Here is a 26,524-nt window from a genome sequence, read left to right on the forward strand (position 1 = left end):
TGTGTGTGTGTGTGTGTGTGTGTGTGTGCGTGTGTGCGTGTGTGTGCGTGCGTGCGTGCGTGTGTGTGTGTGTGTGTGTAGTTGGAGCAGCTGGCGGCTGAGCTGAAGGCGGATAAGGAGAGCCTGCGAAGTGCAGAGGACCTCAGCTCTGACCTGATGAAGGAGAAGAGCCAACTGCAGAAGACCCTGGAGACACTACAGGAGAACTCAGACAGACAGGTAACACACACAGTACAGGAGAACTCAGACAGACCGGTCACACACACACACACACACACACACACACACACACTACAGGAGAACTCAGACAGACCAGTAAAACACACACACACACACACACACACACACACACACACACACACACACACACACACACACACACACACACACACACACACACACACACACACACACACACACACACACACACACACACACAGAAACACAAACACAAACACTGAGAGAGAGAGAGAGACACAGAGAGAGAGAGACTGACAGTGAGAGAGACGCGCACACACGCACACACACACACACACATAGAGAAAAAAGAGATGCACACAGAGAGAGAGAGAGAGATGCCTGCACAGACTAGCATGCTCTCCGACCTGCTGATTTGTGACCATGTTGTTTTTGGTGATTTAAACTTGCCCGCATTTGAACAAAAACAAATCAGTGCTGCTGGAGAAGATTGCGGTCTGGAGTTACATACATGCGATGCGTTATATTGGTTTGGGAATGCACCGTGCTCCAAATGACATTAGCGCTCATTTGGACTTGTGTCTGTATTGAATTTAGAGCAGAGAGAGGGGGAGTGTGGTTGTGTGGGCTGTGGTTCTCGTACTGGACTGGGGTGTGTTTCTCGAAAGCTTGGGTAGTTGCCAATGGGAAATTGCATTACAAACAGCAAAGTAGCTAACATAGTTAGCAGCTATGGTTTCGAGAAATGCAGCCCTGGAGAGCAGGCATTGGCAAATGTGGAACAGAGAAGATTGTGGAGATGAATACACAGAAAGGCTTCATTCATAAAGTTAGACTGGACAAGGGCGAATGGACTGCAAAGTGTGTGTGTGTGTGTGTTTGTGTGTTCTTTGTGTCGTGCTGTCTCTGTGTGTTTGACAGTGGGAGCGCTTCCAACGGCCTTGACACAGCCGTAGAACACAGAGAACAGGCTGTTTGCCTGTTAGGCCTCTGCACGCGCTTCCAACTAATCTAACTTGGGGAGGGAAAATACGTGTGTTATTGAAATTGCCATCTTTCCTTGTTTACCTTGTTTAAGCAACCAATTTTTCTGTGTGAATAGAACCCTTCAGAATGTCATCTGTTGACACGGAATACCAACGACTGGATTTATACTTGTATCTGTCAATGCAAAGGACACGCTTTAGCATGAAAATGCTCGGAAAGCTGCATGTTAATTTGTGCATCCAAGATTGCTCACAGCAGAACAGACATTGTTCTTGTACACAATAATGGTGGGTCTATGGTCTCTAAATCATAAACAGGTGAAGTAAAAGGAGTGCATAATATTTAATGGGGTTTTAGCAAACATGGGTTCTGAAGTACGTACTTAAAAACGATATATTGTTTTGAATTAGTTCGATACAGCTGTCCATTTTGCTGTAATTCTTATGAAAATGCCCAGAATCGCCTTTCCAATGATCACAGTCATGCGTGTCTGATACAAGCTAGCCCCTACCACTTTGACTAACGAAAACTCTGCGGGAAACGCTGATATTTCATAGTGGATAACGTCATATTAAAGTACCGCAACTTCTTGTCTCTGCGGATGCTGTTTCCATCTCAGGTGAAGGGCCTGGAGCAGGAGAACGAGCACCTGAGCCAGACGGTCTCGTCGCTACGGCAACGCTCGCAGGTGGGGGCGGAGGCACGCGTGAAGGACGTGGAGAAGGAGAACCGCGTGTTGCACGAGTCCATCAAGGAGACCAGCAGCAAGCTCAACAAGCTGGAGTTCGAGAGGAAACAGCTGCGTAAAGACGTGGAGCTGTACAAGGAGAAGGGGGAGCACGCCGAGGAGCTGGAGCTGCGGGTGCAGAGGCTGCAGCGCGACAACGAGGCACTGCAGAAACGCATAGCCACCCTCGGCATCACATGCGAAAAGGTACCTGGGAAAATGGAAAATACTGTACTAGTTGTGTACTTTACACTGACGTCCCTATAGATTTAGATCAGTGATTCTTAACCTTTTTTTGAATAAACACTCCCTGGACCTCATCATTAGCCTCCCTTTGGCTTGTCAGGTGGAAGCATTGGAGACATGATGAGTAGAGTAGAGTATCGTTTATTATTAGTCCCGACTCGAGGAAAATTAAGGTGTCCAGTAGCATACATGCATAAATAAAGAATACACAAGACATTACACACATTACACCTACAGCATATTAAACCTATAGCTCACTCTTTCATGCATTCCTTTGTCAGGTGGAAGCTCTGGAGAAGGAGAATGCGGAGCTGGAGTGTGAGGGCCGCAAGCTGAAGAAGAAGGTGGACGGTCTGCGGAGCACGGCGTTCCAGCTGGAGGCCCTGGAGAAGGACAACGCCCAGCTGGAGGAGGAGAACCTGGAGCTCCGACGCACCGCGGAGAACCTGAGGAACCAAGGAGTCAAGGCAAGCACAGCTTACATTACACTACACTACACTATACTACACTACGCTACATTACACTACACTACAGTACACTATACTACACTATACTACACTACACTACACTTAGCACCTCCGAGAACCTGAGGAACCAAGGTGTCAAGGCAAGCACAGCTTACATTACACTACATTACACTACACTACACTACAGTACACTATACTACACTACACTACAGTATACTACAGTACACTATACTACACTACACTACATTACACTAAGCACCGCCGAGAACCTGAGGAACCAAGGAGTCAAGGCAAGCACAGCTTACATTAGATTACATTACATTACACCACACTGTGCTCCCAAGGAGTCAAAGCAAGCACGGCTTTGCATTACATTACATTACACTACATGCTGCACTACGCTATGCTACACTACACTACATTACACTACACTACATTACACTACACTACACTAGCCTACACTAAGCACCGCCGAGAACCTGAGGAACCAAGGAGTCAAGGCAAGCACAGCTTACATTACAGTACATTCCACTACACGCTACACTAAAGTATGCTACACTAATGCTAAAGTATACTACACTACACTATACTACGCTACACTATACTGCACTACTGCACTACACTATACTGCACTACATTACACTAAGCACCGCCGAGAACCTGAGGAATCAAGGAGTCAAGGAAAGCACAGCTTACATTACATTTCCATGTGCTCCTCTGGAGTCAAGACAAGCACAGTGTTTGATATCACGGCATAAGTCTTCCTCTTCCCAGTCCCTGATCTTCCTCTTCCTGTCCCTGGTCTAGGTGGCGCAGCTGGAGTCGGAGAACCGCGAGCTGGAGACGGAGCGCAGCCAGCTGAAGCGCAGCCTGGAGGTGCTGAAGGCCTCGTCCAAGAAGAGCGAGCGGCTGGAGGTGATTTATCTACTACATTATAAATGCTTGCGCTGCCCCAGTCACGGGCCAGACTCTATGACATTGTGTGTGTGTGTGCGTGCGTGCTGTACTTAACCCTTGTGCTAATGTACTGAATGAATAACAAAACTAACCCTATTTTGCATCTGCACTTGTTGTTCTGTATAATTCCTGCGCACTTTGTATCTGCTAGTGATGAGGGCTATGATTATTATATCCTTGATTGTAAGTGACTGTGGTTAAAAAGCATCTGCCAAATGCAATGTCATTTAATGTAATGTGATGTAATGTAATGTAAAGGTGAGCTACCAGGGCCTGGACACGGAGAACCAGCGTCTGCAGAAAGCCCTGGAGAACAGCAGCCGCAAGATCCAGCAGCTGGAGGGGGAGCTGCAGGACGTGGAGGCCGAGAACCAGAGCCTGCAGCGCAGCCTGGAGGAACTCAAGATCTCCAGCAAGCGCCTGGAGCAGCTGGAGCAGGAGAACAAGGTGTGGACGATGACTTCAAATAAATACTATTATTATTATTATTATTATGAACCAGGTTATGGAGCAGGAAAACAAGGTGTGGAGGAAGGCTCTTGTGATATGGGATTTTGTTGTGTTTATCGCTCTTTTACTGTCATCTTGTGTTTCTTGAAATGTGCTTGAAATGTATTATTAATACGGATAATTTTATTGTGTTGGCATTTACTTCTTCACTATTTTAAAAGCTCTATGTGGTGTTGATATCTGTTATTTTGTGGTCCCATTCCTTAACATTGAGGGCAGCATATAATGAGAGGATGATCTATGTGTTACAAATATCACGCATAGATTTACCTTTTAATGTACAGTGTCCTTGGGACATCATTAAAGGCGCTTCAAATAAATATTATCATTTCTTGCCACACGGATGTCTATTTTTTGTTATTTATTTTTTCAGTGCAGTAAGACTAACTTCATGAGAGTCCTGCTCTGGTTGCACTGGATTGTTCATTTAGAAGCGTGGAGTGCGTATCTCCTTTGTTTTACAAATATTATCTTTATTCCAACAACTAGGTCCTGGAGCAGGAGAGCTCCCAGCTGGAGAAGGACAAGAAGCAGCTGGAGAAAGAAAACAAGCGACTGAAGCAGCAGGCTGAGATCCGGGACTCCAAACTGGATGACGACAACCTGCGCATCACGCACCTGGAGAAGGAGAACCGCGTGCTGGGCAAGGAGGTGACCACGCTGAAGGAGGCCAGCAGCCGCGTCAAGGACCTGGAGAAGGAGAACAAGGAGATGGTCAAGCAGGGCACCATCGACAAGAAGACCTTGGCCACGCTGCGGGAGGTGGGTGTTTTTCACCAGTTTCAAATAGAATATATACGTAGAATATACAATATGGAATATCTTTTATTTGTCATTGTGACACATGAAACGAAATTGAGCATTCCTTCTTGATTGAAGCCATAAATAATTCAAAATGAATGAAAAAAGATTAGAAAAGTACTTATAGATGTAAAAACTACGCTTTGTACCAGAATTTAGTTCAGTATTGGCCGCTGGGTAAAAGCTCCAAGTTGTGAGCAGTGAGTTTAGTTGTGAGCAGTTGGACTTTGACTTCTTTTCATATTTGCGCTCATTTAAATGCTAACATGATCTAGATGAAGGAGAATCTTTAACAAGACACATTTCAAATGACTGTACTACTGATCCAGTACACCAAGCTGCTGGTCTGGCTTCTAGTGCTTTCTTCATCATCCCCCACCCCCAGTCCGTACTGTATCTCCATATGTTTCAATGCTCTCTCCTTTACTGGTGCCTTTAGCCCACAGTTTACCACTTAACTTTGAGATTAAACATTTTGCCTTTAAATGCTGTTTATTCAGTGCGTTGCGGGAGCTATTTTGGATTGTTTCAAATTACTGGAAAGCCAATTTGGGCCGTTACTGATACCATTGATGTATTTTTGAATGTTTGTTACCAGATCTGTAAAATGAGTAATTGCAAACGCTGTCTAACAAAACTCGTTGGCTTTGTTGTACCACACATGGTGAAACACAATATGAGAAGACTAAGCAGATGTTATATAAACCGCCTTAAATTAGAACAACATTATTACCAAGCGATTACCCCCGTCCATAAATGAGCATTAATGAGCCCTCATTACTTTGATTACGTCAGCGTGCCGCATGCTGTGGTGTGAGTCACTGACTCTGTAGCGTTGATGATGATTATTATTATGGTTTCAGGAGCTGGTGAGCGAGAAGCTGAAGACCCAGCAGATGAACAACGACTTGGAGAAACTGACTCACGAGCTGGAGAAGATCGGCCTCAACAAGGAGCGACTCCTGCACGACGAGCAGAGCTCTGATGACCGGTAATATCCGAACGCATTCTCAATCAATGAGCTCAAATGTCACAGATCAACATAAACCACAGGTCTACTATTGTGACTACCAAGTAAACATGGACATTAGTAATTACCAAATGTGTACATTTGTGTATATTTTTAAGTAATCCCCTTAAACTCATTTACACCACAAAAGCACAATAACATATCTAAACTATGAGTCACCTTCTTGTATACATAAGCTGACTAATAGTCACTGATCAACATACCCTACAGGGGGGGGGCAGTATGCCAAGAACCTGGCTAAATAGTAATCCAGGTAAAGTTAACCTTGAGATAGTGGTAAATTGTCTAATAGAAGAGCCTGATGCCTTTATTTCCTTAACTAAATTACACCTGTTGGGTTATGTTTTAGCAGTTTTACCACTACGAGTACCTTAGCCAGGGTTATCACTTAACCTTGTTTTTGGAATACTCCCCAGGTCTACTATTGTGACTAATTCCACTGAGTAAACATGGACGTTGGTTATAACCAGATGTGTACATTTGTAGTAATCCCCTAAAACTATTTTAGAGCACAAAAGCATAACATATCTAAATGATTAGTCACCTTCCTGTATGCGTAACAATAGTCCTTGAGGAAAACCTTTTAGTGTTTTTAGCCATTTTTCAATGCATCATCATTGGTGCATTGTCTGTATTGCAGGTTCAAACTGCTGGAGTCCAAGTTGGAATCCACGCTCAAGTCTTCATTGGAGATAAAGGAAGAGAAGATCGCTGCCTTGGAGGCAAGACTACAGGAGTCGTCCAACCTCAATCAGCAGTTACGACAGGAGCTCAAAACAGTGAGTCCCTCTCTGAGCGTTTAATTCAGGACACCAGCCTTCAAGATTAGCATCAGTTTACTCAGCAGCATGGCTTTAGTGCATGCTACTGTATAATGGCACAGTAATGAAATAAAGAGAAGGCTGCCATGGCACCCATGGCATGTGATCGAAAGTCCACTTCTACCCACTTTGACGTTACTTAACATCTTGCTTCTTTGGGGTGTTATTCAAGAAGTTGGTTTGCTGTCCTTGCTTGATCCCCCTGTCCAGGTGAAGAAGAACTATGAGGCGTTGCGCCAGAGGGAGGAGGAGGAGCGCATGGTACAGAGTTCGCCCTCTAGAGGAGGGGAGGACAGCCAGGTGGTCAACAAGTGGGAGAAGGAGAGCCAGGAGGCCACGAGGGAACTGCTCAAGGTCAAGGATCGCCTCATCGAGGTCGAGAGGAATGTGAGTTGTTACATTACGTTACGTTACAGTGCATTACATTACAGGATACCGCTTTTAGAAGATTGGGTTAATGTAGTGTGAGGCAGGGCTACCCATTAATCAAGGACAAAGACCACCTCAGTGAGGTCGAGAGGAATGTGAGTTGTTATGTTAGTTGTTATGTTTCATTAAATTACTTTACATTACAGGACATCTAGAAGGTGATTTATCTAATCTGAAAATTGAAAAAAGTGGGAGCAGAAAAATTCAGCTTCAAGTTGGCTTTTTTTTCAATTTGGTTATTTGGTTGTCCTGTGCCCAGGTAAGATGTTAGGATGTGCGTGCTTTAACCTCCTCCTTTACTTTAAAAAGCTCACCGCTGGCCGAGTGCTAACCTCATTACTGTTTTTGTGTTTTGCAGAACGCCACCCTGCAGGCGGAGAAGCAGGCGCTGCGTTCACAGCTGAAACAGCTGGAGACGCAGAGCAGCAACCTGCAGGCCCAGATCCTGGCTCTGCAGCGCCAGACCGCCTCGCTACAGGAGAACAACACCACCCTGCAGACACAGAACGCCAAGCTACAGGTACCACTTAAAAAGCTTTTTTCCCCTTCTTTGCTCTTTGCCCCATATGTGTCTTTCTATTCGCCTGGCTCTAACGGTAGAGCACTGGGCTGTTACGTCTGTGACCCGGGTTCTATTCCGGCTTGGTTAATTTGCCGATTCTCCCCCATCTCTCTCTCTCCCACTCGCTTCCTGTTGCCACCTCAGACTGTCCTATCTAAATAAAGGCATAAAAGCCCCCAAAAAATACTTTTAAAAAGCTACAGGTACCACTGTCAAAACTTATTTCCCTTCATTGCCCCATCAGTGTCTTCTATTCACCAAGCTGCGTTTACGAGGCCCTGTCGTGGCTCTAACGGTACAATAGGGAGCTGGGCTGATACGCCTGCGACCCGGGTTCAATTCCGGTCATTTACGGATTCTCCCCCATCTCTCTCTCTCCCACTCGCTTCCTGTTGCCACCTCAGACTGTCCTATCTAAATAAAATATAGAAAAATAAAAAATATTTATATATATAGAAAAGCCCCTAAAATAATTTAGAAAAGCTACAGGCACGACTTGCGAAACTTTGTTCCCCTTCTTTGCCCTTTGGCCCATGTGTATCTTCTATTCACCAAGCTACAGGTGCAATGAGGAAAGCTAATGCTTGCAGCACTTTCTCAATTACCTCTCCAATAGCATCCAACTGCATCCTCTAATGGGCGTTTCCAAGATGATGTGTGGTCTTGTGTCGATTGGCTTCTCCATGTTGATGGCTGTTCCTGTTTTCGTTGATGGAAATCCTTCTCCATTACTAGTACTCCCTTTGACATGATCCACTATGGAGCCCCCATCCCCCGTCCTTTACCAAAGCCCTTAGGTCACAGCCCAGTGTAATACTGTACTTTCAGATCAAACACTTTGCCTCGGTGGAGTGCTGTTCCTTCAAGCATGAGTGACTGAAGAGGGAAATCCCCAGCCATGTTAAATCTAGTCCAACATCAAGTCTTTTGCGGTTTCAAAAAAAAAAAAAACAAGGTTGGGAGGTACTGTGGTGCAGCATGCTAAGCTCCCCACATATAGGCTTGCATGCCCATGGGGACCCAGGTTTAATGTCCCAACCCTGCCCCATCTCTCTTACCCGCTCTATTCCTGTCATAATCTCGACTGTCCTATCAGCAATAAAAACACAAAAAGAAAAAAAAAGAAAAAGAAAAAAGCCCAAGGTCACAGAGTGTAGTCAAGTCTGGTCAAATATAGCTGTTGAATTCAGCCATCTGCAGCTGCAGTTAGTAGTGTAATTGCATGTTTCCTTTTGCTACGTGCACTGCATACCCCACCAGCGCGTCCCATCCCATAAGTGTTGGTGGAGTTGTTTAGCAGTGCCTGCTGGCAGAGCCTAGGGAGATTACATCACTTACACTTTGTGAAAATTGTTCCCGTTAAAGAGAACACTGGTTTGTGGCATGGTGCCACTTGATACTCAGGCAGGGAAGCCGACAAAGGGGTCACTTGTCCCGGGCCCAGGGAGAGAGGGGGGCCAGACTTGAATCCTCATTACATTGTTTTAATTGGGTTTGGGGCCCTTTCAGATGTCTTTGTCCCGAACCCAGCCAAAGCTGTCAGTGGCCCTGTACTCAGGTTTGAAGCTTTTGCTGCTGGGCACGCTCTGCTCCTATGCTATGGTATTAATTCTATTCCTGTGCCAGGGGTTAGACACCCTAACCACTGGGCCAGCCCACTACAGTGACAGTCAGCAGTGAAATGATTCAGCACTTAATCTTATTTAAGACCGGAGGGGTTTGGTTTGCACGTCCAGAAAATCCATCATTGGTGATAAATGAAGTGTCAGTCCTCCTTGCTTCCCACTGCTTTTATTAGAGAAATATTTGATGTAAAATGTTTCAATTCTGTTACATTTTTTAAAAGGATATTCCGTTCTGGACACCTTGTACTGTATATCATCATCCTCTCTCTCTCTCTCTTTCTCTCTCTCTTTCTCTCTCTCTCTCTCTCTCTCTCTCTCTCTCTCTCTCTCTCTCTCTCTCTCTCTCTCTCTCTCCCTCTCCCTCCCCCTCCTCTCTTTCCCTCTGTCTGTGTCTGTCAATCTCTCTCTCTGTCTGTCTGTCTGTCTGTCTGTCTGTCTGTCTGTCTGTCTCTCTTTCTCTTCTCTCTCTCTTCTCTCTCTCTCTCTCTCTCTCTCTCTCTCTCTCTCTCTCTGTCTCTCTGTCTCTGTCTGTCTCTCTCTCTCTCTCTCCCCCTCTCCCTCTCTCCTCCCAGGTGGAGAACTCTACTCTGAACTCCCAGAGCGGGGCGCTGATGGCCCAGACGGCCCAGCTGCAGAGTCAGCAGTCCAGCACGGAGAGCGAGCGCGACGGGGCGCTGCGGGAGCGCGAGGAGCTGCGGAGTACCTACGAGCAGCTGCTGCGCGATCACGAGAAGCTGGCGGCGCTACACGAGAGGCAGGCCGGGGAGTACGAGGCCCTTATCGGGAAACACGGCGGCCTGAAGAGCGCACACAAGAGCCTGGAGGTGCAGCATCGCGACCTGGAGGACAGGTAGGATGGGCCAAGGGATTTTGGTTGTGCGTCCTGTCAGATGGGCTGGATTAACACACAGGCTAGAGATGGGCTGCAGCCTAGATCCCCGACCTGCCAGGGAGCCCCCTGATTGGCTAAAGTGGGGGTAAAGTTCTGCTGAATTGCTGAAATGTGACAAGATGAATTTCCATTCTTGGGTAGTACTCACTCCTAGCTCAGGATTATGACGGCGTCTAAGCCGTTTTATCGTTGAATTTGCTTTCTGGGGGGGAGCTACAGCAACCAGTAGCCTAGGGGCCCCGTACCATCTTACTCCGGCCCTGCCCATGCAAATTGACTACCGTTGACTACCTAGATTACCGTACTATGAGGTGCAGAGCCAGTAATACACGTGGCGAGGTTTGATGGAGTGCTGGGAACTGGCCTGGCAGAGCATTATTAAGATGTTCACTGTATTTCTGGCGAATCTGTCGTGGAAAACGACATGCAATACTACCCCAAGGTGATCAGCAAGCCTGGCACAGACCTCATATTTAGGACATCATTTAGGACATCATATTTAGCACTTGAAGATAGTGCTACCCCAGGAAAAGTAGTGCTCATGATGGACATGTATTGAATCCTCTCTGTCTGTGTCCTCAAGACAGGTAGAAGCAGGCAAACCATAGGTAACCTCACCATTGGTTTCATTTTTAGGTAAAGCTCAATGAAGGTAGCACAAATGCTTTAACAGTTTGGTCCGATCGCATGATTGACAAGATCCATGAGAGATTTGATGTGCATGGCTGTCTGCATTAATTTGTGTGTGCGTGTGTGCAGGTACAACCAGCTGCTGAAGCAGAAGGACCAGCTGGAGGAGCTGGAGAAGGCTCTGAAGGAGGAGCAGGAGAAGATGCTGACGGAGAACAAGAACCACGAGGCCACCGCCGCTGAGTACCGCAAGCTCAAGGACGACAACGACAGGTAAGGAGGCCCGGAAAAGGAGGAGGAGCAGTGGTAGTAGTAGTAGCAGTAGTTGTTGTAGTAGTGGTGTTGGTAGTAGTGGTAGTAGTAGTGGTGGTAGTAGTGGTAGTAGTAGTGGTGGTAGTAGTGGTAGTAGTAGTGGTGGTGGTGGTGGTGGTGGTAGTAGTGGTGATGGTAGTAGTAGTGGTGGTGGTGGTGGTGGTGGTAGTAGTGGTGATGGTAGTAGTAGTGGTGGTAGTAGTAGTGGTGATGGTAGTAGTGATGGTGGTGGTAGTGGTGGTGGTAGCAGTAGTAGTGGTGGTGGTAGTAGTAGTGGTGGTGGTGGTAGTAGCAGTAGTAGTAGTGGTGGTGGTGATGGTGGTGGTAGTAGTGGTAGCAGTGGTGGTGGTAGTAGTGGTGGTGGTGGTAGTAGTAGTAGTGGTGGTGGTGGTAGTAGTAGTGGTGATGGTGGTAGTGGTGGTGGTAGTAGTAGTAGTAGTTGTAGTAATAGTAGTGATGGTAGTAGTGATGGTGGTAGTGGTAGTAGTAGTAGTGGGTGGTGGTAGTGGTAGTAGTAGTAGTGGGTGGTGGTAGTATAGTAGTAGTAGTAGTAGTAGTGGGTGGTGGTAGTATAGTAGTAGTAGTAGTGGGTGGTGGTAGTGGTAGCAGTAGTAGTAGTGGTAGTACCAGAAGTAGTAGCAGCAGCAGTGATCCTGAAGCAGCATTATACAAGTTGCACAGATCAAACAGATTTCACACATCGACATACTGTACTGTATATACAAACATAAGCACACAAAAAAATGAAAAGAGAGAGCGTATATGTGTGGTCAATGCTGTTTAGGCTCAAACCTATATCACAGGCTCACTAACTCCCCTCTTCCGGAATCAGCTGAGCAGTTGTTTTGGAAATGATCGAAATGCTACATTTCTGAATTGATGATCTGAGTGGGCCTTCTAGTACTATATGGGGCAGCTGTGGCCTAATAGTTCAGTAGTGGGCCTTTGGATCAAAAGATTCCTATATAAAATGACACCGTAAATACAAAGAAAAATGTGTGTCCCTACACCTTCATCCATGGCTGAAATGCCCTTGAGAAAGGTACAGAATGTCAAATTGGCCCAGGGGCTGTAACCAATACCCTGTAATATATAACTTAATGTCACTTTGGGTGAAATCGGCTTCTTAGTCTGCTGTAATGTGGGCACTGACCTGAATCACAGGCTCACCAACCCCCTCTCTTGCAATCAGCTGACGAGTTGTTTTGGAAAAGACGACTAAATGCAAATTTTCAGAATTTGACATTCCCTTGCCTTGGGTTACTAGCGGGTTCGTCCTAGATAAACAGTGCTTCAAGGTGAGATTAATGAATGCTGGACCTCAAGCTGTGTCATGTGGGCACAAACGTGGGCCATAAGCACATGGTTGCGCAATACTTTTTAAACTTGTGACTGGGGAGAAAAAAAATGCTAATTTTGTTAGATGCGAAGAGTAGGAATGCAAAATATCCAGCATTGACAGTAGTTAATTCAATGAACATAATCATCAAGATATTTAATTCACTGATCCAAACAGTGCGCTGTCTTCACCTCTTTTAGACTCTCAGTGGTTTGTGGCTTTGTGGGGGCAGCTGTGGCCTAATGGTTTGGCAGTAGCTTTCGTGATTTAAAAAGTTAATACAGTTTGATTCCCATCCTAACCTGTGGGTATGGATTAGTGTAACCTTGAGCAAGGCACCAAAGTGCCTAAAGTCAATATGGTTTGAATACCATCGTAACCCGTGGGTAACAACTAGCGTAGCCTTTAGCAAGGCACCTAACCCCACATTTCTCCAGGGGACTATAACCAATGCCCTGTACCTAAATATCTGTAAGTCGATTTGGATACGAGCGTCAGCTAAGTGTAATGTATTAAGGCTTCCTTCATCCATGGCTGACGTACCCTTACGTAAGGGACCTAACCCCACATTGCTCCAGGGGGTTGTAATTAATACCCTGCCCCTGTGTCCAAGGGGGTTGTAACCAATACCCTTCTCCTGTGTCCTCCAGGTTGAACCTGACATACCAGCAGCTGATGAAGGAGAACGAGGGGCTGCAGGCGGACCACAAGGGCCTGAAGAGCCAGCTGAACGCGGCCAAGCTGGAGCAGACGCGGCTGGAGGCGGAGTTCTCCAAGCTCAAGGAGCAGTACCAGCAGCTGGACATCACCTCCACCAAGCTCACCAACCAGTGCGAGGCAAGTCATCAACACTTTTTCCATATGTGTGTGTGTGTGTGTGTGTGTGTGTGTGTGTGTGTGTGTGTGTGTGTGTGTGTGTGTGTGTGTGTGTGTGTGTGTGTGTGTGTGTGTGTGTGTGTGTGTGTGTGTGTGTGTGTGTGTGTGTGTGTGTGTGTGTGTGTTTATTCTACAGTACCTATAAACGATCATCAGAAAGATATATTTTAAAAATCATGGGGGTTATTGAACCGTAGGTCAAAAATTGGGATATGAACCGAGTCGTGAGTTGAGTGTATCGTTACAGCCCTAGTCCCCACTCAAGGTGGAGTCTATTGATTGACGTTTGAGAGTCTTTGCCCTGGCAGTGCAGTTATTTGTAAGGCACCCTGCATGAGTGTCCTGTATAATCGACTACCTGTAATCTGAGGTAGTGAAGGAGCTCTTGCCAAGGTGTGTGTGTACGTGACAGTGGAGAGACAGGGGAGGTTCAGGCAGAGTTCAAGCCCACATACACACACCCTTCCTTCGTTAAGCTCGCCTCACTCTGCCAGTGGGTAAGGTGGGTGCTCCTGTATGTACTGCAGCGATATTGACATTCTCATCGAGTCAAGCATGATTTACTGCATGAAAGCATGTGGGTCTCAGTGAGCGTAAATATGCAGAGAAGGTGGTGGGGGTGTGGGGTGGGGTGGGATTGTGAACTAGGGCTGCACGATATCAGAGCAAAATTGATAACAGCATGCAATGCCTCCATAACGATATTTAAACAATATTTAGAAATCTAGCTGAGTGTTTTTCCTGTCACTAATTTGTTGGGTCTGTGTGGGGGGGGGGCGTGGCTTTGGTCATGACGGGCTTCTTGCGCATTTGTTGACATTTAGCAAGTAATTTGACTGCACAGAATTGTTTTACATGTTCGCGATAATGAGGTCATTTTTGCGATACACATATCACCACTCTTGATATCGCGATTGCGATGCATTTTCGATATATTGTGCAACCCTAGTGTGAACATAGCAGCACCAGAAGCACTTGTTAGGCACTAACATTGTGTGGGCTGTAGCACTGTAGCATAGAATCTCCACAGGGAGTCCATTTTGGCATATGCTGCCATTGTACGGTACAGAGCCAGTAGTGCAGTTGCAGCCAGACCCTGCAAGGCTGTGGATTATACTGTTGTGGATTATCCTTACTGCTGTGCATGATATTGTCTTGTTTGGGGTTTTTTTGGGCTCCACATTCGCCTAGCTGTCGCACCAAGGCAGGATCAACTGGTGTCTGTCAAATGCCTCTGAACAGATTTTCAACCACTCAGGCCACTTTTCCATTCAGATTTTCAAGCAACAAAGAATAAGCAGGTTGGATAGAGATACTTTTTAAATAAAAACCAGTGTGACATCTCAAGCAGTATGGATGGGTCCAGGCTGGCTCAACATACCCTCTTTCTTCTCTCTGATCTCCTCAAACATGAAATCAGCATTTTCGTGTTGCAATGTAAACTCACTGTACTTAGTCTGTTCTCCCTCGTCTCTACACAGAGCTCCTGAGCAAGAGGAGTGACAACATTGGCTCAATGTACTTACAGTCTCTCCTGAGCCAGTTGAGTTGCAACATTAGCTAAACATACTCTTCTCTTATGTCCACACAACTCCTGAACCAGCTGGGTCGAAGCATTAAGTCAACTTATGTACTATCTCCTCCCTGGTCTGCACACAGCTCCTTAGCCTGGTACCTGAGCCAGTTGAGTGGCAACATTAGCTCAGCATATTTACACGCTCTCTTCTCTTGTGTCTCCACACAGCTCCTGAGCAAGTTGGGTTGCAACATTAGCTCAGCATACTTACTCTCCTCCCTTGTCTCCTCCCTGAGTCGCATCATGAAGTCAGCTTATTTACTCTGTCTACTCCATGGTCTGCACACACCTCCTGAGTCTGGTACCTGAGCCAGTTGAGTTGCAACATTGGCTCAGCATATTTACACTTTCTCATCTCTCGTGTCTCCACACAGCTCCTGAGCCAGCTGAAGGGGAACCTGGAGGAGGAGAACCGGCACCTACTGGACCAGATCCAGACCCTGATGCTGCAGAACCGCACGCTGCTAGAACAGACCATGGAGAGCAAAGACCTGTTCCACGTAGAGCAGCGACAATACATGTACGACTGACGCTTCCTGCATGTTTTCTTGAACAAAAAAAAACAAAAAAATAATGGTTATTGCTCCCAGCTGTGCTAATTGCAAATGGCTAGGGCACCGACACTTACACCAGACTCAGAGACCTGGGTTCGATTGCGGCCCGAGGTTGTTTCCAAATCGCCCCATTTCTCTGCACATTTGCAGTGTGCAGACCAGCCATTTTTTACCATCTGACATTATTGTCTAACACCTGCACAAGTTACTGGTGCACACCCAAAGTGACAGCTGGATCCCCATATCTGCATTACTAGTAACCACTGCCTTACCACACAGTCTCTGGTATATGTGCGCCATCTGTCCATTAGCCAAGATCACAGCTTTCACCAGAGCCGTTTGGCTGCCTCCACGTTTTTATGGCCCTAGACCTCCAGACTCATAACATTCACACTGCATTCAACCTTTAGTCTCCTTCACCTTTGGTTTATGGCCACACCTATAACTCCCTAATCCTAGCCAGTGTTGCCAGACTGGGCTGTTTCCCGTCCTACTGGACTGCTTAGGGATGGCCGTCTGCGGGTAAATTTGGGCTGGTTTTTCTTGCACATTTATGGCCATAGAAATCAATAGAATTTAGTTGAAATTGGGCAGGATTTAGAGCTTCCAGGCAGATTTTGAACATTTTTTTGGGCTGGAAATCATCAGTCTCATCTGGCAACCCTGATGCCTGCCAGTCCCACCAATGGCAGTTTCGCGCTGGCTCCTCTTTGTTGTATGTGGGTCTCGCTGATTTATTTATCTGTCTCTATCTCTCCTTATCTCTCTTTATCTCTCTCTCTCTCTCTCTCTCTCTCTCTCTTCCTCTCTCTCTCTCTTCTCGCTGTCATAGTGATAAGCTGAATGAGCTGAGGAGACAGAAGGAGAAGCTGGAGGAGAAGATCATGGACCAGTACAAGTTCTATGACCCCTCCCCCCCACGCAGGTAAGATGGCATATGTGCTCTCCTCTCCCAGCCCCCGGGCGTTTGATCTGCCTGTGTGTACAGGCCCTGTCCTGTCGTCTCACTTTCCAAAAAACAACAGATGGTAGGAGATCAACCTTAAGCCCAACAGAGTTTAATTGCATTAGATTCGTAATTGTGTGTGTGTGTGTGTGCGCGTGCGTATGTGTTTGTCCATTTGTGTGCATGTGTGCGGTTGTATGAGTGTGGTTGGTGCTGTCTGAGACAGAAGTTTATCTGGTTTAGTAATATATGTGATCCTAAGGACGTAATTAGGGGCCAAGCAGCGAAGCTGGCGAAGGCCCCTATAGTGTTAGCTGGTATTCTTACGATTATTATTATTATTACGTAGGCATCTTTCCTCTCCTTAGCAAGTCTATGGCAGCCCATAGAACCGTAGGTAGGAAAATGCTGTAAATTGGCACACACATTAGGGACAGTCTCAGCATTACCCACAGCGATTTATAGGTCCCCAGTCCCAACGCTCTAGCGCCACCAGCAGGTCAAAGTTGCAGGTACATTTCTGCTTGTAACTTTTGAACTGCTGGGCCAATTTTCATAAACTTGGTATCCCTGGAATCCTTGAGCCAAGACGAATCCAACGCACCATATGACGTCATTTTCCGCCAGGATAGTTTTCCCGCCATTTTGAATTTTGTAAAATTCAATAAAAATGCTATTTTTCCCACAATTTTTGACCAATTCGCCCGAAACTTGGTATATAGTATCTCCGGACTGAGCTACACATGGGGTCTCAAAGAATATTGGATATCTTTTATCGTTTATTCGTGACAGCCAATCAAAGTTGATGTAAAAGTGGCAAAACAGGAAGTGAGGTCATATCTCAGCAACCGTTTGTCGAATTAATCTAGGATTTTTTACACAGATAGTAGTCCATCCCATGACCTACCACAAAGAAAATTATACCCCCAGCTCAAACTCTGTAGCGCCACCAACAGGTCAACTTTTTAGCTACATTTTTGCCTGTAGCTTTTACACCGTATGCCTAATTTTGAAAATAATACTTTCACTAGAATCCTTGGATCAAGCCGAATCAAACGCACTATATGACTTCATGTCAACCGGAAGAAAAATTTCCGCCATTTTGAATTTTGTGAAATTCAATAAAAATGCTACTTGTCCCACAATTTTGGTCAGAATGCCCTACAAAAGGGTACACTTCATCTTGGCACTGATTTGCTGTAGGGTATTCAAAGAATTTTTGATACCTCTTATCGTTTGAGGGTGACAGCCAATCAAAATTGTGGTAAAAGTGGTGAAACAGGAAGTGAGGTCATACCTCAGCAATCGTTTGTCAAATTCTGTTAGGATTTTTTTCCCACATACTAGTCCATCCCATGACCTCCCACAAAAAAATCCAGACCCCAAGCTCAAACTCTCTAGCGCCACCAACAGGTAACAGGAAGTGAGCTCATATCTCGGCAGCTCTTCAACGGATTCAAACTAAACTTGGTTCATGTGATCACACTCCCCTCCAAGGAATGCACACCAACATTGCCAACATTTTGGGCCAAAGGGGGCGCTGCAGCTCCTTTTGTTGCCGTGGCGACTTTGGCAACTTTACTGCTTGGCCCCGCATTGCTGCTTGCAGCTATATTTGTAATAGTAATAGCTATTTAGCAAAGCGGTGTATTGTGTAAGACTGTCTGGTGGGACTGTGAGTAATTGGCGAATTCTGTGATCACGTTTCAGAGCCTGGATGAGCAGGTATTTGTTTTGTTGTGTGTTCTGTTCACCACCTCTCTATCTCTCTGCATGCTAAACTCCTGCAGTGTTGATAAGGCTGTTATCGTGCCCTCATCCTTACCCCAGCCAACAAAGCACTTGCCGACTAGCTTTACAAATACATAAGTGAATTAATGTTGTGTATATATAAGTAAATCATAAGTAAATATTTAATATAAGAACATATATCATATAAGTTCAGAGGTAGATAAATGGGGGACTAAATCTCCATAGCATTTAAGCATATGCAACATTTAGAGCCGTGTTATAAGTGACCCTTGTCTGATAAATGAATAAATGAATGTTGCCGTATTCCTCATTTATCATGTTGATGGTGCCGTGCGTCTGGCGTGCGTCTGTTCTGTCCTCGTGTGTCCTCGTGTGTCTTGCTCTTGCTGCATGACATTGTGTGTCGGCCACTGCAGGCGTGTTGCTGAGAGGCTGGGTGTTCTCAAGGCGCATCATTGCCAAATGCCAAACGGCTGCACATTTCATTTGCTGTACCCAACGTTGATCTAATGCAGCACTTAGACAACCCAACTCTCTCTCTGTCTCTTTTTATTCCCTGTCCTACACTTAAACATTCTTTCTTTCTTTCTTTCTTTCTGTCTTTCTTTCTGTCTTTCTTTCTCTCTCTCTCTCTCTCTCTCTCTCTCTCTCTCTCTCTCTCTCTCTCTCTCTTGCACACACACACCCCTCCCTCCCTCCCTCTTCTTCTCCAGACGAGGCAACTGGATCACTCTGAAGATGAAGAAGTTGATCAAGCCTAAGCGAGAGAGGATGCGCTCCCTGACGTTGACGCCGACGCGCTCGGACTCTGGCGAGGGCTTCCTGTCCGTGCCTCTGCAGGACAGCCAAGACAGCTCCTCCGTGGGCTCTGGCTCCAACTCACTGGAGGACGCGCTAAACCAGCGGAGGGGCAACAGTGAGTGTCTCCCTCTAGTGTCCTGGACCTGCTCTGGGGTGCATTTCCCCAAAGTGTTGTTGCAAGCCAGTTAGCGACTTAGGTAGTTGCCGGTGGGAAGTTGCATTGAAAACAACAAAGTAGCTAACATAATTAGCAACCATGGTTTCGAGAAATGCACCCCTGGGGAGGGAGGGTGGTTATGAACTGGCTGGCCTGCCTGTCTTACAAATACATGTGAACTTCATAACATTTATTGCAGAAGTCACCAGGCAGGCTCTTCAAGGACTCTAGAGGTGTTTTATTTACAGAAATGTATAATATTTGCTGAACGGAAAATGGGTGATGAGAAAATAAGATCAAAATGGGGAACTAAACACAAAGGGAGAGCAATGATATAGATGCAAAGAGGTGTAGAGACAGCCCCTGTCTCCCAGAGGGAACCAGGCTACCACCCTGATTAATATTAGCTGTGTCTCTCTGATGGCCTGGCCCTGATCTGGTTATGGGTTGGCCTGGTCTAGCCAGACCTGGCTTAGTGTCAGATTGTTCAGTTAAGCTCAGTTAAGCTCAGTTTACAGAATAAGCATAGTGTAAAATGACTTGCAGCACATGTAGCTAAAAAGAGCTAGAAAGTGACAAGTAAATTCAAATTTTGAAATATTAGTAAATCAGTGTATTTTTGTAATGATTTGTAGGCAAAGAGGTATTGTGTAAGCAAATCAGTCTCTGCAGGGCAGTCAGCACAGGCTCCTGCCGTTACCCTCTGGCTATGTGCAGTAGCACTAGGAGGTCATGCATTTTGCATAGCCTCCGTTTCAGTTTTAAGATAGTGCAAGTTTGCACAAACAGTACACAGCTCCCAGAATAGAAGACGGCTTCCTGGCAGCGGACTGAGTGAAGAGACAAAGTGATAGTGCAACTTCTATTACATTACAGCAGTGGTTCCCAAACTGGGGGTCGCAGAGGTACGGCAGGGGGGGTTGCAGACAAAAGGGTCTGTTTGTATGAAACCTTGATGTATGCTTTTAGAACCTTCCATACATTCTTAGTAACAATATTGACTTGAATGGGTTATACATGTTTTCCTGTGATTTACATTAGATTTTAGGAAAAATAGGAACCACTGCATTACAGAATACATTTCTCTGCTCCAGTCCTTACAGAGACTTCCCCTACTGTCATAATAAGAGAACTGTCATGTCAGCTTGATCATTTTTTACTGCAGGTCATTTTTAGACGGCCAAACCGTCAATGCACCCACCCAGCCCTCTTCCTGTCCACTCCTGTTCTTTCCACTCTGTTAGTTTGTTACAGAGTTAGTTTTGTCAGACAGCGTAGGTCATGGAAAACAGCAAATGTGTCAGTGTGTGATGTAACGGGTGCAAAGGTGTGCCTCACTGTCATCCTCTAACTGGAAATGTGGAGGATTTTCTCTTTTCTTCTTCTGTGTGTATTTGTGATCGCTCTGCAGGTGTGGGGCCTAACACATGTTGTGTTGCTTTGTGTTGTTTTTTTCTTTCTCTGGCAAAAGGGAAGAGATTGCAGCACACCCAATCAGCGGGTTCGTCGACTGGTATGGACAAGGGGAGAGGGACTGGGGTCCGAGACGGGGCGGGGTTGGGTTGGGTGTTCAGTTGGGTTCCATGGTGGTTGCATTGGGTGGTTTGGTTAGGTAGGTTGGTAGGAGGGTGGTTGGGTTGTGTTCCATGGTGATTGGATGGCGGGGGGTTGGGTGTTGGATTGGCTCGGGGTTAGGTGGCGGGTGGTTGGTGGTCGGAAGTTGAATTGGGTGGCGGACGGTGAGGTTAGGTTTTGGGTTAGGTTGGGTAGCGGATGGTGGGGTTATGTTGAGTTGGGTTAGGTGGTGGGTGGTTGGCTTGGGTGGCGGGTGGTTGGGTTGGGTTGGGTGTTAGGTTGGGTTGGGTGTTGGGAGAGGGACTGGGGTCTGAGGTGGGGTTGGGTTTGGTTAGGTGGCGTGTGTGGTTGGGTTGGGTGTTGGATTCGGGGTAGTTGGGTTGGGTTAAGTGGCGGGTGGTTGTGTGGCGAGTTGGGTTTGTGTTGGGTTACGTTAGGTTAGGTGGTGGGTAGTTGGGTTGGGTTAGGTGGTGGGTAGTTGGGTGAGGTGGTGGGTGGTTGGGTTGGGGGTTGGGTTAGGTGGTGGTTGGTTGGTTTGGGTGGTTGGTTTGAGTGTTGGGTTATTAGTTTAGGTTTGGTGTTGGTTTGGGTTGGGTTGAGTTGGGTGGCTGGGTGGCGGGTGGTTTGGGTGTTGGGTTGTTAGTTTAGGTTGGGTGTTGGGTTGATTTGGGTGGTGGGTGGTTACTTTAGATTGGGGGTTGGGTTGAGTTGGTGGCTGGGTGGTTGGGTGGTGGATGGTTAGTTTTGGTTGGGGGTTGGGTGTTGGGTTGAGTTGGTGGTTGGGTTACGGGTGGTTGGGTGGTGGGTGGTTAGTTTAGATTGGGTGTTGAGTTGGGTGTAAGGTTTGGGGCTGGGTTGGGTGGTTGGGTTGAGTTGGGTGTAGGGTTGGGTTCCATGGCCGTCGTGTCCTGTCCCGTCCCATTCCACAGGGGCATGGGAAACACATTGTGATCCATCGTTTTGTGTCCATACCTATTAAAAGGTGCAATGCATCACTTGTTAGGAGCAGCCCAGCTCTCCCACTACTTACGCTGTCACACAAAGCCAGTCACTGTGTTTTTTTATAGTCCTGTTTTTCTGTTCCTCTTCTTCAGTGTCCCTCTCTCTCCAGTGCTTTGCTCCCCTAGATACTTCCCTGAGCCACTGCAGCTTAAATGGTTAGCAAAAAGACGTCTCCAAAGACACAAACGGCTTTTAAAGAACTGACGTATCCATCCTATACCCCCTCCTATATCTCTGTCCCTCCCATTCAGGCTTCACGGTGAAAAGTCGTCAGTTTCTAAAGCCAGTGTCAGTGTTATGTGGAGATTTAAACCACTGGACTGGCGCCACTGCTGGTTCGTAGAGTTAAACAGTTTGAGTCTCCACCCAGTTTGAGTCTCCATTCATATGGCTGCACCAGGGCCGGATTACTACACAGGCTAGATATGGCATCAACCTAGGGCCCCCCACCTACCAGTGGGCCCCCAATTGTCCAAAGAGTGGGAAACAATTTTGCTGAATTGCAAATGCGGTATTGAGAATGTTATCACTTGCTCAGTTCATTTGGCAAACACATTATCCTTAATTTCTAGCTCAGAATTTTTTGTAAGTGAAAGCGGTTTTGTGACACAAATTTTTGTAGCAGAGTTTGTCTTCTGCGGGGGACCTATCACAAGCTGTAGCCTGGGGGCCTCGGGTCATCTTAATCCAGCCCTGGGCAGCGCATATCACAGCTCTGGACTCTCTTGGAGGAAGTTTTAAGACCTTAAAAAAAAAGTTCTCAGACCCTCCGAGTCGAATTTCTCCGGACATTTTCAACAAAAGCTGCTGTTCTGCATTCCTTGTGCTGCGTTGCAGTTCCCTTGGTTTTCTCCCCTCTCCCAACACCCCCCCCCCCAAATATTGTCCCCTCAATTGCACCCTTTAATAAAAACATCACCTCTTTTGTGTGTGGTGTCCCTGTGAAGTGTTTGGCTGGCTAGCATATTGTCTGGGGGTTCTGACGGCCTCCTTTCACAGCCATCCCAGTGTTTTCTCATGTGTGTTCTGTGTGTGGTGGTGATCTACATGTCCCTGTCAGGTTGATTGTGTGTGGCTGTGGGTGTGTCTGGCGTTGGACTGTGTGAGTGGGTGGATGGGTGGGTGGGTGTGTGTGTGTGTGTGTGTGCGCGTGTGTGTCTGTGACAAAGTGAGAGAGAGTGAGAGAGCGCAACAGATATTGTGCGTGCGTGCGTGCGTGCGTGCTTGCATGCGTGTGGTGTGATGCAAGATAGTGTGTGTATGTTTGTCAACACAGTCTCTGGTGCAATTTATTTTAATCCCCCAACTCCTCAGCATTGTTAACGTCCATTTGTTCTCTCCCCTCTTCCCTTTTTATTTTTCTGTTCTATTTCTTTTATTGTCCTCCATCTTCTCCCCCGCGGTCATTGCGTTTCTTCTCGTCCTCCTCGTCCTCGTCCTCCTCTTCATCCTCCTCTTCTCGCTTGGCTGTCCAGTGACGGCCCTGAAGAGGTTGCCCTTTATGCGGAACAGGCCCAAGGACAAAGACAAAGAGAAGGCCATCTATCGCCGCTCCATGTGTAAGATCTCTCTGGCAGTTTAGCCAACACCCCACCCCACCCCTCTCCCTCCAAACACTCCCCCTCCCCTGGCTGTACGCCTGCCGCCGACCCCTGCTCTTCCTCCGCTGGTAGTTTCTGTGCTTAGTCCTCTTTCGTTCTTGCCAAAAGAGTTGATCTCCGCTTTACCTCACCGTCATGCACGTCACTAAGCACTTGCTTGGTCAGAACGCGTTAAGACACCTTTATTTTCCCTGCTTTAGGACCATAATGATGCATGCTTGCACAAAAAGTCAAAAAACAAAGATGGCACTGTTCTGATTCGAATATGCACATACTATAAGAGCGACTATAGGAAATAATGCGCAAAAGAAGTGTTTTGACTGAGATTAACATAGCCCAGTATTATGACGTATAGCCATAGACGCGTGGTAGATACAAGATGACCCTTAAACATTTCGCTAACCCCCCTTAACACTGTAGTAGCCAGCTAACCTGTAGTACACCCGTATCTAGCTGATAGGTAGTACACTTATAGTAAACAGCTAACCTGTAGTACACTTGTAGCTAGTTAATTAACTGGTAGTACACATACAGCTAACCGATAGTATACATGTAGTAACCAGCTAACTTGTAGTACACTTGTAGTGTCCAGCTAACACTTGTGCTTTGTGAAGTAGCTTTAGTGGTACTCAGTGCTTAATTTGTCAAGCGGGAGGTCTCAGAGCGCAGAGGATGGGTGGCTCTCCCCAGAGGGGGGGTCTGTGATGTCTTTCCATGAGGTTCTATCCAAGGTTCCGGAGCTCTCGTCTGAGGTTCCGGAGCTAGCTCCCCCTTGCTCCCTCTCAAATTAAGCACTGGTGGTACTAGACCATGGATAGACGTTGGTGTTGTGTACCGTGTGCCATCTCTGAGTGTGTGTGTGTGTGTGTGAGAGAGAGATTTTTGTATGTGAGTGAGGGGTGTGTGTATGTGAGTGGTCTGTGTTTTGCTGTGGCGCTAGTTCTGTGTGTGCTGTGAGTGGGTGTTGAGTGTGAGTGTCGTGTTGCTCACTATGTTGCTGTGCAAGCATGGCTACCACTGCTAGCAGCACTGGCACCTCCATCTCCACTCCCACCCCTCACACTCTGCATCGACTGCCCTCCGCTCTGCTCAGCTCAGCCACCATGTTGGGAATGAAATGGAGCGTGCAGACTCTCTGTCTTTCTCTCTCTTTCCTGTCTTTTTCTTCTCCTTTTCAGTTGTGTTTGTCCCAGTCCCATATATATTCTTCAGTTCTCGTGTCTGTCAAACCGTCTTCTATTGTGTAGTTTTTTTTCTTTCCATCTTTTTCTTTGTTCTATCTTTCATTCTCCTTTATTGTATTGTATGTGATGTGAGCCGAGTCTTGTAAGTGTTGGTGTTTTTCGTTCCTCCGGCGATTGTGTTTGTTTGTGCTTTAGTCTCTCTCTCGCTCTCGCTCTCTCTCTCTCTCTCTCTCTCTCTCTCTCTCTCTCTCTCTCTCTCTCTCTCTCTCTCTCTCTCTCTCTCTCTCTCTCTCTCTCCATTTTCTGTCAGTCTTATGTTTTCCTGAATATTCTTCTCTCTTTCTCTCTCTCTCTCTCTCTCTCTCTCTCCCTCTCTCTCTCTCTCTCCTCTTCTCTTGTGTTGCGTGGCTGCATTTCAGCTCTGAGCATGCTCACTAGCATGGCTGCTGTCTGTGTGTCTCAGGCCAGTGGCATGAGGCGCCAGAGGCCCGTGCATGACCGCACCGCACCGCACCGCTCATCTCCGCTCGCTCTCCGCCAATCAGAATATCTCTTTCTCTCTCTGTATGTCTCTATCTCTATCTCTGTCCATCTCTCTCTCTCTCTCTCTCTCCATCTCTCTCGCTCTCTCTCTCTCTCTCTCTCTCTTGCCTGTTCTCCCTCAAGTACTGTCTCTCTCCCCATCTCTCTGTTCTCTCTCTCTCCCTCTCTCTCTCTCTCTCTCTCTCTCTCTGTTCTCTCTCTCTCCCTCTCTCTCTCTCTCTCTCTCTCTCTCTCTCTGTGGGTTCTGCAGTGTCCCCCTCTCAAGTCCATTCCACTGCCCTCTCTAGTTGGGTTGTATATGGGGGTATACACTGCAGTACCATGTGTTGCAGCAGTCCCTAATCTGTCCCCCTCTCCCCCTCCACTCCTCTCCTCTCCCATCATACACCCCTCATCCCCCTCTCCCCCTCCGCTCCTCTCCCATCATACACCCCTCTCTCCTCCTCTCCCCCTCCTCTCCTCTCCCATCATACACCCCTCATCCCCCTCTCCCCCTCCTCTCCTCTCCCATCATACACCCCTCATCCCCCTCTCCCCCTCCACTCCTCTCCTCTCCCATCATACACCCCTCATCCCCCTCTCCCCCTCCGCTCCTCTCCCATCATACACCCCTCTCTCCTCCTCTTCACCACCACTCCTCTCCCATCATACACCGCTCTCCATCTCCCCCTCTCCCCCACTGCTCCTCTCCTCTCCCATCATGCCCCTCCCCCCCTCCGCTCCGCAGCCATGAATGACCTGCTGGCCACGATGGCCCAGTCTGGTGGCCAGTGGGACCACGGCAGCACGGACCAACTGGAGGGCCACGAGGAGGAGGAGGCCCCCGGGGGCCAGCGCATGAAGGAGATGGGCTCCATGGCCTACTCCACCACCGCCATCAACTACGCCACGCTCACCCTACCCAGCGGACACCGCCAGGCCAAGCAGAAGAACAAGAAGAAAGGTACATACAGTGCATACTGTTCATACCAAGGCCATGCAGCACTTAACACATATCTATGTGTTAGCAAGAAGAAAGGTACATCAATACCGCACATGCCAAGGCCATGCACTGCTTAGTTCTACATATGTTTTAGCAGGACGAGAGGTACATACCTACATGCCAAGGCCATGCAGTGCTTAGATGCTAGACTGTCCCTACCCACATTAATGAGCGTTAAAGGGAATTAAAAGTAAATACTTTGGTTTGGTGGAGCTTTTAGGGAATCATATTTTTAGCTATAGACCAGGGCCCCCTTTAGGACATTTAGATGTGTGCAAAGTAAATGATATTTGTTCAGGCTGTTTAAGACAGAAAAATACGAATGACCTATTGTGTACTTGTGCTGCAATCGTCATGCTATTTAAAGCTCTGCTATCCACTGCCCTGTTTGTTCGCCCTTTATGTGTGCTGCTCTGCCCTGTCATCTAAACATTTCCTCTCC

At 47.0% G+C, this 26,524-nt stretch overlaps 1 protein-coding gene across 5 annotated transcripts in view; it reads left to right on the forward strand.

The window, feature by feature from the left end:
* The window catches only part of LOC134441292 (girdin-like), a 100,914-nt gene that overhangs the window by 63,893 nt on the left and 10,497 nt on the right, over positions 1 to 26,524 (forward strand). For all 5 annotated transcript variants that reach the window (XM_063191543.1, XM_063191539.1, XM_063191540.1 and 2 more), the window contains exons 14-31: positions 82 to 219; positions 1,805 to 2,119; positions 2,440 to 2,625; positions 3,433 to 3,540; positions 3,841 to 4,029; positions 4,582 to 4,854; positions 5,757 to 5,884; positions 6,564 to 6,702; positions 6,955 to 7,131; positions 7,532 to 7,693; positions 9,933 to 10,210; positions 11,012 to 11,155; positions 13,184 to 13,370; positions 15,360 to 15,505; positions 16,372 to 16,464; positions 18,951 to 19,153; positions 23,248 to 23,331; positions 25,828 to 26,043. In XM_063191543.1, the coding sequence (XP_063047613.1) occupies positions 82 to 219; positions 1,805 to 2,119; positions 2,440 to 2,625; positions 3,433 to 3,540; positions 3,841 to 4,029; positions 4,582 to 4,854; positions 5,757 to 5,884; positions 6,564 to 6,702; positions 6,955 to 7,131; positions 7,532 to 7,693; positions 9,933 to 10,210; positions 11,012 to 11,155; positions 13,184 to 13,370; positions 15,360 to 15,505; positions 16,372 to 16,464; positions 18,951 to 19,153; positions 23,248 to 23,331; positions 25,828 to 26,043 (3,166 nt within the window). The remainder of the gene's footprint in view (positions 1 to 81; positions 220 to 1,804; positions 2,120 to 2,439; positions 2,626 to 3,432; positions 3,541 to 3,840; positions 4,030 to 4,581; positions 4,855 to 5,756; positions 5,885 to 6,563; positions 6,703 to 6,954; positions 7,132 to 7,531; positions 7,694 to 9,932; positions 10,211 to 11,011; positions 11,156 to 13,183; positions 13,371 to 15,359; positions 15,506 to 16,371; positions 16,465 to 18,950; positions 19,154 to 23,247; positions 23,332 to 25,827; positions 26,044 to 26,524) is intronic.

The sequence above is a fragment of the Engraulis encrasicolus genome, chromosome 24 (genome assembly GCF_034702125.1).
Source record: "Engraulis encrasicolus isolate BLACKSEA-1 chromosome 24, IST_EnEncr_1.0, whole genome shotgun sequence".
Taxonomy (NCBI): domain Eukaryota; kingdom Metazoa; phylum Chordata; class Actinopteri; order Clupeiformes; family Engraulidae; genus Engraulis; species Engraulis encrasicolus.